The sequence below is a fragment of the Carassius gibelio genome, chromosome B3 (assembly GCF_023724105.1).
Source record: "Carassius gibelio isolate Cgi1373 ecotype wild population from Czech Republic chromosome B3, carGib1.2-hapl.c, whole genome shotgun sequence".
In the NCBI taxonomy this organism is placed as follows: domain Eukaryota; kingdom Metazoa; phylum Chordata; class Actinopteri; order Cypriniformes; family Cyprinidae; genus Carassius; species Carassius gibelio.
The window spans coordinates 26,424,450-26,436,183 of NC_068398.1; the positions used below are offsets into that span (position 1 = coordinate 26,424,450).

The 11,734-nt window shown below is 37.1% G+C and overlaps 1 protein-coding gene across 1 annotated transcript; it reads right to left on the bottom strand.

The window, feature by feature from the left end:
* Positions 1 to 504: 504 nt before the first annotated feature.
* LOC127953740 (chromobox protein homolog 8) lies at positions 505 to 7,312 on the bottom strand. The gene is made up of 6 exons (XM_052553017.1): positions 7,004 to 7,312; positions 5,884 to 5,927; positions 5,210 to 5,275; positions 3,605 to 3,671; positions 2,824 to 3,154; positions 505 to 1,817 (listed from the first exon to the last, which is right to left on the bottom strand). Exons 1-6 carry the CDS (start codon positions 7,076 to 7,078, stop codon positions 1,219 to 1,221), a joined length of 1,182 nt encoding a protein of 393 aa, XP_052408977.1. The 5' UTR covers positions 7,079 to 7,312; the 3' UTR covers positions 505 to 1,218.
* Between the last annotated feature and the right edge of the window lie 4,422 nt (positions 7,313 to 11,734).

Consider the following 11,734-nt stretch of genomic DNA (forward strand, 5'->3'; position numbering starts at 1 on the left):
AACTTTTTCTTTTTTTTCTTTAAGTATCTGTTTTAGGGCCATCAAATATGACCTTGTGCTCCATTGATCTATGATGTTTTATAATTTGTGACTAGTATTTTACAAAATTTACTTGGTTCCACTGACTATAGAGAATATCAACTTCAGATTCTCCTCCTGGGTTTTTGTGACAATGATTGGCTGACAATACTTTAGCTGTTTGAGTATTTCAGAGCATGTAATAAGGATTAGTTAGAAGTTTTAGTTTTAGAAGCTTCCTCACAGGAACAAAAAGCAGCTTCCTGTCTCATAATTGTGACTATATCTTGTAATTGCAATTCTCCAGTTGCAACAGTTGTAACTTCATATCTCATAATTGCAACTATCTATCTATCTATCTATCTATCTATCTATCTATATATATATATATATATATATATATATATATATATATATATCAGTATATATTTGAATCTTATGCACAAATTGCCTTATGCACAGAAATTAATTAAAATCACCCACAACTTTATTTTTCCATTTATTTGCTGTAAATACAAGCAAAAAAAGTGTAGTTGTCACATGTGAGTGCAACAACAGAGCTGACAAGCCATGTTCAGTTATCACAATGACCAATACATGTAATATAGGCCTGGCTTTGATTTCTGCCATGCTAAAAGCACACCTAAAGCACGTGTTCAGATGAACAGGATCTACCCCTACGAAAGCATCCGGTGCAGCAGCTGTGAATGTAAACCAATACTGTCTCTTTAAAAATGCACAAAGGCCTCCGAAGTGAAGACAGCTCAGGTGCAGATATGGGAACAAAGACAGGTGGCCTTTCCTTTTCCCACCGGTTTGGTTACAGGACAAAAGAGGCGACGGAACAGTAGTTTTGTCTTCAAGTCGGAACTGAAAAACAGTTTCTCTTTGTTATGTCAATGACTTTGTCAAGTAATTGTCAATGACTGCTGCTGATGGTAAAGTAGTGGTACAGACACAGAGATTCACTTCATTACATGCTTAAAGTCTTCGTATACAGCATCACTGAGTATAATCAGAAATGTCGTCCTTCAACAGTTATTTAACCACATATTGACACAAGGACAAACTGAAGAAAACAAATACCTTGTGAATATCTTTACCTTATTTAGGCAATATCTGCTTCACTACTGCAAACTGTATTATTTACTTGGTACATAAATCTATGGTATATTCCTGGGTTCCTTTGTCAACTTACACCTAAAGCCCATAGCCATTAAAAAAGCCTTCTGCACTCATGGCTTCTTTGAAGGTGACGGTCAAGGAATTTATTGTCACCTGAGTCACAATGACTTTCCCAGGATGCACTGTGGTGGTGGAGGGAGTCTGTGATTGGTCAACTGGGACCTGTAATAATGTGCAGTCTGCTGTAACAACAGCATCCATCCCTTCCATTTCTTTGGCCCCTGTACTGTCTAGCTTGCCCCTTTCACTTACCTCATCCTGTCTACATTTAACGCTCGAATGTACCTCGATAACCGAAGGTCTGTTCTGTTCTTTGACTTGGTCAAACACACCTTGCTTGGCTCCTGACTTGGTGCTGTTGTGTAGTGATTGGTCAGTGTTTGTTGTGTCGTGTGATACCCGTACAGAGTCTTCACCCCCTGCACTGTTTGTGACTGGCTCTTTCTCTTGTGTGTTGGTGATTGTACTGTATACTGTTGCTCCTAAAACTGGACCTGTATCCTTGCTTGGCTTCTCGGCGTGGTCAAAAATGGAAGAGCAGTTCTCAGTTTCCTCAATGGTGATTACAGCTTCATGTTCTGCCGAAGAGTTGTACCCCTCCGACATCTCTTGACCTGATGGAAAACGACAGAACTTTCAATGATATTTTTCAGCTGAAACAGAAAGTCATTTAGTGACCTTAAATTTGTTCAAGACACATATGAACTACTTTGCTTTAAGTTATGTCAAAAAACATTTAGCATCAATAATCTTCACCGAAAGCAAGTTTGAATGTACTCGAATGCAAAAGGGTCTTTGGAAAGCTACAGCAGAAAGGAAGATTTTGGTGAATAACTATAAATATCACTTCGTTCCTACTGTCTAACTTCAAAGAACTGGAATTGCATGAGTCGTACGGACTACTTTGTGAAATGTATTTTATAAAATGACAAGCAAATCAACTTGGGATGTGTTTCCCAAACACATCGTAAGCCCAAGTAGATTGTAGAAACCATTGGCACCAGTGGTCTCCATCTACTTAGGCTTATGATGATTTTGGGAAACAAAGCTCTGAAAATCTCACATCACATTAGATTTCACTTCAATGGCGATCAATCACAAGACATAAGAACCAATGTTCAACATCACTGACATCAAACATGACAACTAAAGATCTGAAAATGGCTTTAATGCATTTGAATGAGATTTGAATGCTATAATGGAGAGTTCAATAGATTTTCGACATTTTAAATGAGTCATTCCTCACACAAAATGTGAAATGGCTCTAGAAGACTTTATATTTTTGGCAAAATTTCTTGTGGGATGCATTTATGGTGCGTTTTTGGTCCAGTTTTTTATCTTTGATGGTCATTCACTTTCATTGTAAGAAATAGAGTAACTAAAACAAAACTACTTTTAGCGTTTCGCAAAGACAAAGTATGTTTTAAATGACATTGTCATTTTTGGGTGAATATTCACAGCTGAGTATTTCTCAATCACATTAAACACGTGTTGGCCAGTTGACACTGTGATTCAGAAATATCTGGCACGATTTTTCAGAATGGCCTTCATGACCCCTGAATATGTTCTTCGCAGTGTATCTTAGCAACAGTTTTTGCATTGATGCCACACAACACCTACCACTTGGAATGTCCTGGTGCACTTCTGGTGTGTTTTCTTCGTTTGCTCTCATCTTCTTCACCTTTCTCTTCTGCTCATCTTCCTCATCTCCATCCCATTCTTTCTCTGAGTCTTTTAGAAGAAGTGGATGTCTTCTTGGTTGCTGGAATCGTTTGATGTCATTCATGAGTTTGGACCTGTACCGTCTGTTCTTGCGTTTCTCTAAGCGCTGGCAGCGCCGCCCATTCTGGTCTATTTCTGTCCCCATGGAGCGGGTGAGTGACAGGCGGATTCTCGGGGTGGATTTATCTGAAACCTTATGTTTACTTCGCAGGTCCATTGGGTAGAGATTCTGTTGGTAAATTGAGATTATGCAGTGCTTATCAGATGTTGCATATACCGGCTAAGTTAGATTGCGCTTTCTGAAATACTGAAGTTTCTTAAAAACTTCTGCGGTACATTATCTTGCAATCTAGATTGCTCCATTGATGCACTTACAGAGAACTGTTCTGAACCATGTCAGAAAGTCAAGTAAGGTACCCTGTAGATGCTAATTTCAGATCCTGGGACATTTTAGTCCATCAGATCTATTTTATTATGTGTATCAGATTGTTGGATATATGATCTATGAATCGATATAAAATCTTTGGCCTAGGTACCTTTTGTTACAGAAGCTGCATACACAGGACACAACAGTTGGATGAAGCTTCAAATACTGTCTTAGGCAAAATAATGCAGAGTTTGTGCATTACAGTAAAAAATACAAATAAAAAATTCAAAACAGTGAAGAGATAACTCATACCCGCAGAATAACTTGACGGGGTCTCAAGCCTTTCCTCTTATAAGCCAGAGCTCTTTCCTTCTCCTCTCTGTAAAAAGGGAGAGAAATGGAAAGGAAAGATCATCCCATTGCCTCCAGCCTATTCATCTCCCCATCAGTAACCAACAGTGTTGGGGGTAACGCATTACAAGTAACACGAGTTACGTTATCAGATTACTTTTTTCAAGTAACTAGTAAAGTAACGCATTACTTTTTTCATTTACAAGAAAATATCAGAGTTACTTTTTCAAAAGTGTTTTCCCATTTGTTGACTGACAAGTCTCCTGTCCCCATAATGGGAGAAATCGGAAGTACAGAGGCAGTGTGTGCACTGTGTGAACATGAGGTAATTCTAGACTAAATGTGAAATTGCATTAATTCATCCCAAAAGAGCAATGATATACAAGTGCTATAATATAATAAATAAAAGAACAGAGCAAGCTAGTGTTAGAGGTCTTTCTTTTGTGCTTTTGTTAATTGTATAATAAATGAAAAGAAAACAGACAGAATACAAAAAGATTAGAAAGCTTTTTTTTAAGAATAGAATTAGAATAGAGAGTGCTCAGTTTAGAGGGTAAAATAAAGATGGAAGAAATGTGTTTTAAGCCGATTCTTAGAGCTGCTCGGGTTGAGTTGGGGAGGTCATTCCACCAGGAGGGAACATTTACCGTATTTTCCAGACTATAATTCGCCCTTTTATTCATAGTTTGTCTAGTCCTGCGACTTATAGTCAGGTGCGACTTATTTATAAAAATGTATTTGACATGAACCAAGAGAAAACATTACCGTCTAGAGCCGTGAACGGGCGCTCTATGCTGCTCAATGCTCCTGTAGTCTACCACTGAGCAGCATAGACAGCGGCTGTACACGGTAATGTTTTCTCTTGGTTCTTGGTTGTAAATGAATGCGACTTATAGTCCAGTGCGACTTATATATGTTTTTTTCCTCGTCATGACGTAGTTTTGGACTGATGCGACTTATGCTTAGGTGTGACTTATAGTCTGAAAAATACGGTAATTTAAAAGTCCGTAAAAGTGACTTTGTCCTTCTTTGGGATGGCACAATCAAGCGACGTTCACTTGCAGAATGCAAGCTTCTAGAGGGCACATAAGTCTGAAGTAAATTTAGGTAAATGGGTGCAGAGCCAGTGATAAATAAAATGATGATCCAGATCAACGATACTAATAAGCAAAAATGACTTTAGATATAGTAACAATTGTGCTTAATTGTGTTTTTTTTTTTTTTTTTTTTTTTTTTTTTGCTGAAGAGTTGAACCTTCTCCATTTTCTACTGTACGGATGTGAATCGACTTTCCTTTACAGACCTTTAGACTGAGGTTTATTCATAACACATTTTGGTGTGAAAGGGCTTTTACACTTACTATAAATAGAACTTCTTATTAAAAACAATCAATCCCGTCTCATATTTAAATAGTAACGCGAAAGTAATGCATTACTTTCCATAAAAAGTAACTAAGTAACGTAATTAGTTACTTTTTGGGGGGAGTAACGCAATATTGCAATGCATTACTTTTAAAAGTAACTTTCCCCAACACTGGTTACCAAAGTTTCCCAGAGTGCGACTTACTTTTCTTCATAGGCAAGGACAAGACGAGGGTCCAATATGTTGTCCTCTGGTTCCCAGGTGCTGTACCTGACAGTCACACAGACAGTCCCAGATCATTGGAGCAGCACATGGCTAAAAGAGTTTCAAACTCAGATCATTTTTTTTTTGCCCCTGAATTTAATTTTACAATTTACAGTCATTTTTGCCCCCCCCCCCCCCCTTTTTTTTTTTATATCACGTTACTATATATTTTAACAGACCATCATATTGTCTTCTCTTTTGGTGAATTTTGTGAAAACCTGTTAAGAATATACCATATTTCATCATATTTCATGTGTGTGTATATATATATATATATATATATATAGATATATATATATATATATATATATATATATATATATATATATATATACATATATATAATGACAGTATTTCATGTTATGCCTTAGACCAATTAAAAAAAAAAAAAAAAAAACCTTGCATTAAATAAATCTTAATAAGTTTTGTGAGATTCAGCCATAAAATACATGACATGAGTGAAAATAATAATTTGATGTAAAACATTATGGGGGCTGGTGAAACGCGACCTTGGCATGCTTTTGTAGGATTCACCCACATATCATGTCCTCTTTGTAGGTTGTATTTGGTCTTTGATAAAATTACTGTTTTTGCAGTCTTACATGAGAACTTACTTAGGTGGCCATCCTTGCCACTTTAGCAGATATTCCACGTTTCCCTGAAATGAGAAAGAGAAAGAGAAAGTAATAAAAAGTCACTTTCAGTTTTAAAGTTGAGAGGGAGACATACATCACCATTCTATCCACAACAAACCCCTGATACAAAACTTCCCACAGATTTTGAAGAAGCATGCCTGTCTCTTTAAGATGTCAGTGCTCAGTAGTATTTTGACATCAAAGATTATGCGTTAGCGTTACGTTCGCTATTCTCGATTCTACGTTCGAGAATGTTACGGCGCGTCAAGTCTAAAAGGGGTGAGCTCGCGAGTTCCATTAAAAAAAAAAAACTGCAAGTTTCGGGAACATTCATGGGATGGAAATAGGTGGGGCCATGGAAACGCGTAAACAACTCGTTTTGTGCAACGTGTGGAGCTGCGAAGGTCCCCCCTCCCCCTCGTGCTCGAGCATATGAAACGAAACCCGCGTGCACATGCAGCGTTAGTCATCATCATCACCACTTGCTATTACTGTATATCTGGCTGTATACCACAGGCAACATAATAAATAAATAAAACAAACACCTACCAAAAGAGATACTTGCTCGTGGGTGTTCTATTAATAAACATGACCCATTTTATTAATCGCTATCCAAACATCTTTATTCTTATTTATTCTGCCGTTGGTCTTAGCTGGTCCGATTATTTTGACAACTGCGCGGATGTTACACGCATCATCCTTGACCCTGCGCGCGTGCGAATAGCCTTTCCGAGCGAAACGCGCATCGATGGCGATGATGATGACACGCGCTGTTCTCTACACACACCCCCTCCATCTCTAGCGCTCGCGATGTAAGGGTCAGACCCTAGAAAAATTCCCAAACTTCAGACAATAACATACAAGTTACCGCAGGGTTTTTGCACACGAGGAGCGGTGCAACGAGAAACTTCCGAAACGTTACGCAAGCTTAGGTGTTATTCACTCGTGAGTCATTCCTGAACTGGCAACATAAGAAAACTGTGCGGACTTCGGAGGCAATAATCATTTCAAAACAGAAAGTAAACAGTGTGATAAAATAAACTGCATCAAAGCAACTGACCAAAGTGCATTTTATAGTCAGTACCAGCAACGTCCTTACCTTTCTGATTCTCTTCTTCGTTATTGACTCCACAGCAAACACTTGCTCTCCAATTGATGACAGCTCCATGTTCATGAGATCATCCAGTGCAGCAAACAGTTTTCTTATCTCTCCAGATCTTCCTCTTCAGGTGATAAAATGCCGCTTAACTATTCTGCTTACACACGTAGAGTGTTTTTTGATTGATTTATTTAGGATTTAAAGCCACCAGTAGGCTACTCTTGGAGCTCTCTCCGGTCCGCCGCTGTTTCAGCTCTCTCTGAGTTTTAAAGTCTGCGACACATGCACGCACTGGCTTGGCTTGGCGCGTGCACGCTCTACGCGCTCGCGCTCACCCACTTCTCCGTCTATGGCAAGCCGTGTTTACATGTATTCTTTTAAAGAGTCTATTATTGTTACATTTTTGATTTACTAGTTAGTAGTCTAATAGTGGCTAGTCTCCTTTTTAGTGTTCTTTGTATAACATTATATTTGTCTAGTTACCAGTAATATTGCAGTTGTTATTAGGTGGATATTAGTTATTCGCTAGTTTTAATGTATAGAGTTGAGGATAATTAATTGTTTAATTAAAAAAATCCTACAGTTGTCAACATTTGAAGTGGATCAAAAAAGTTAAAGTTGTCCTAAAACAAGAAAGCATTTTGGTTTTAGGACAACTTTGATCCACTTTAAATGTTTACTAGTATAGTTAGTTACAACAACTGGTGTATAGACTAATAATTCTACTATTTTCCACTTTACTGAGTAATACTCAAAATACTGAGTACATTACTTTTAAAGTAATGAAGTCAGGTGTAATATACCATAGGAACTGAGTAGATTAAAAAAGAAAAAAGAAAAAAAAAGTAGATCTAAGTAACTACATCTGGTACCATGATAAATAAAACTGAGTAGACCCATAAGTTAAGGTTAAGTACATTTTTTTTAAATAAAAAGGACCTCTCATGCCCTTGTCTATCATGATAAACCCCATCCACTTGAATGGCTCTATGACTCTCTCGTCTCCGCCTGTAGCTGGTGTGTGGTGAGCACACTGGCACCGTAGTCCTGTGGCTGTGGTCGCATCATCCAGGTGGATGCTGAACACTGGTGGTGGTTGAGGAGAGACCCCCACCCCACTCCCCCCACAGTGTTGTAAAGTGCTTTGGGTGTACAGCAGTACATAATAGTGCTATATAAATGCATCATTCATTCATTCATTCATAAATGAAAACATTTCTTTTAAGCTCAATATCAGACGTTTTCACCATGTGAAAAGATTTATGCGGGACTAGTTTAGATGACTGTATCTAGCTATGCATAAAATAAGATAATTTATATCACAATACCGATTTTATAGATTAAATAAAACATACACAAACATGTATTTCACCAAAGAAATGCAGCAAATCACTAAGAGCTGCTCACTGAAAAGAATAAAAAAAAGCCTGGGGTAGAGTGTACATCTGTTTCAACTGTCAGTGGCTGTTTTGACTCGAGGACACTTTAGAGTTCAACTAAAAATGAAAACATTAACAAAATAACCAGAACCACAGATTGGCATTAAAGAAAACCAGAAGAAGAAATACATGTTGAATAAATTAGAACAGTTTTTTTTTTTTCGGGACAATTTCAGTAACTAGCAAGACAATGAAGTACTATAGTACATTTAAACTTTTTGACAAGAACGACTTAGCCTACATAAGCTATTATTTTAACTTGCAACAAAAAATAAGTAGAATAGATACCAGTTAGTTTTAATGAAAGAATGTTAAAATGGCTTGCCAAACTCCATTCGTCCCTTTAGCGCTGCACCGAGCACGATTCACCACGAGAGTTCGCGCGCACTGAGGAAGGAGCGCGACTGTTTTTGCCAAGAAATGGAAATGAAAGACGGGAAAAGGTGGTCTCTCTCTGAGCGATAAAGACGTATTAGTACGATGAGTCACTTTTGAGATACACGAGAACATCGGGTCATTGCAGATGCTATGATGTAAAGCCCTGTATATAGTAACGTGATCTACACATGCACATACACCTAGAACATAATCAAAGTACTTTAATAGTGTTTTCCGAGAAATGCGCCCAAAAGCACTCATAGTTAGTACTTCCCGGAATATGCGCCAACAGAATTCCACAGAAAGTTCCGCAGATTTCCAGAGAATTCCAGCGCCTCTCATTTACAGTTCTAAACACCTCCCACACTCGCGTTGCTTTGATCATGGGTTTGCTTTATTCGATGTACTTACCAAATTTAAATCATTTCGACACAATTCCGCTGATTTTCACGCACAATCAGCGCAGATAACGTGAGAAGGTTTAATTAATGCACAAACACCGTGAAAGGAGGACTGAAATCAGTAGGCTGACATGTTACGTTACATACAGGCAAGCAGATATAACGCAATGTCTAAAGTTAAGTGTTTGCCTTAAAAATCATTATTAAGAAAACGCTTAACGTGGCTTAGGTATTATAAGAAATATCGAAAACCCAAATTCAGTATAGGCTTCTTAGTTGACGATATATAGGTACAGCATGCAGCATGGCCGCGGGAAGTGGGGGTGCTAGTGACGAGAGGGAGATAAAAAAAAATGTAGGCCTATAAAAATATTTTGCACAATTTATAAATTCCTTATGAATATTTTAGAAAATGATTTTGAAACACGTAGGCTATTACGTATATTTTGGATTTTAATTTCATATTTTGAGGCCTAATCAACACGGGTTCGGAAGTTACGTTGTCGACGTCAGGCAGGCAGGTTTGGTCGCCGAGTAACGAGGTTTCCCGCTCGTTCCATGCAGAATACATCCATCTTTATATAATACAGCGCACCTCGACATTTGGACACCTGTAACCAGTCCAGGGCACCCCGCCTGCATGTAGCTCAGGTAAGAGCATGGTGCTGCCGCGCTTGTAACATTTATTTTTTTGGCAACAAGTGTGGGATCAGCTTTGACTAGCCAAGCAATTGTAAGTAGTACACTATTATAGTATTTTTGTAAGGTGGTGGGGATGGAGATGGAGAGTATTATTTCGTTCGTGTGTTCCTTGCGTAATTATTGTGGAGAAATGTTAAAATAAAGTTTAAATAGTCGGAGATTATTTCCTTGTGGTTTGTGTAAAAAGGTTGGAGATGAAAGCTTTATACTGTGCGTGTGTTCTTTGCGTAATGGATGTGGAGAACTGTTCAATAAACAAATTGCTTAAATAGTCAGAGATTATTTCCTTGTGGTGTGCGTAAAAAGATTTTGGAGTTAATAGAGTTGCGTGTGACATAAACTTGCAGTGACTCAAGCCAGCTGACCAAATCGATTGCATTGTTTTAGCGTTATTGTGAAGTTTGATTAATATTATATTTTGTTGTAATATTATTTGTTGTATCTTAATATGTTGCATGTATGTATAGGCTATCTGAAATTGTAATGAAAGTAATTATTTAGTTTTCTTTCGATTATTAAACTATTATTTCTGATTCTGCTTCTGCTTCAGATTAATAACCCATTGCGCATATCTGAGAACTGATGTCTGTACGTTTCAGACCCTGGCTGGCTGTGCACTGAAGTGTATATGACAATAAAAGTAGTAAATCTCAATGTATTTATTTTTAAAATGTATTTTAAATAGGCCTATATAGGCTCATAGGTTTTTTGTCAAAAAAAAAAAAAAAAAAAAAAAAATTCACAGCACCCCCTGTTCAAAATTACTTCCCGCGGCCCTGGCATGCAGACAAACAGATGAACCCTGAATATAAAGACGCTTACTGTGCTTCAACGTTAAGACTTTTGATTATAATGGTCTTGTTTTAATATGGGAAACCGTTAGCGTTGTCTTTTTGTGTTCATATTCGGGTTAACCTTCTTGCCTGTATACAGTGTAAATTATCAATCAAAAAAGTTGTGTGTCCTACCGAATATTTTCCTTAGATATCGTCTTTTATGTGACGTTCCTCTTTTTTGAATGTTTCGCGTAAAACGACGAAGATCAATTATTATATGAAAGAGTAGGCTACCGTTTGTTTCCCACAAATGATTTTTACTGTAGTATTGTTCAACCTTTGAATACTCAATAAGATCTCAATCAAATATATTATCGCCTATATACAGAAACCCAACTAACAGGGAACGTTTTGGGAAGGTTCATTACATTACATTATATTACATTTAGTCATTTAGCAGACGCTTTTATACAAAGCGACTTACAAATGAGGACAATGGAAGCAGTCAAAAACAACAAAAGAGCAACGATATATAAGTGCTATAACAAGTCTCAGTTAGGTTAACACAGTAGGCTACACGTAGTAAGGGCTTTTAAAGAATATAGCTAAAGAAACAAAAAACAGAAAGATTAATAAAAAAAGAATAGAGCAAGCTAGTGTTAGAGGTATTTCTTTTTTATAATTGTATAATGAATGAAAAGAAAATAGATAGAATACAAAAATATTAGAAAGGTAGTTTTTTATTTTATTTTTTGAAGAATTATAATAGTGAGTGTTAAAGTTAGAGGGTCAAATAATGATGGAAGAGATTCTGGTTCCTCTCAAACTTCTGAATAAACCTTCTTTCAGTGATGTTAACAGAACGTTTATTTGTTCTTTAATAATTTTCTCAAAATTTTAGAGAAAAAAACAGATAGCCTTACATCATTCACGGAACTTTTTTCTGAATCATTTTAGTTGGATGTTCGTTTAACATTTTTTAAATGTTTAAAATGTAATAATATGTAGAATGTGTTCCCGTAATGTTTGCAAAAT

Coding starts and splice junctions, on each gene's coding strand:
- LOC127953740 (XM_052553017.1), bottom strand. CDS start 7,078: ATGAACATGGAGCTGTCATCAATTGGAGAGCAAGTGTTTGCTGTGGAG. Junction 5,276..5,883: donor TGGCAAGGATGGCCACCTAA/GTAAGTTCTCAT, acceptor TGTGACTGTCAG/GTACAGCACCTGGGAACCAG. Junction 3,672..5,209: donor GTCCTTGCCTATGAAGAAAA/GTAAGTCGCACT, acceptor CCCTTTTTACAG/AGAGGAGAAGGAAAGAGCTC.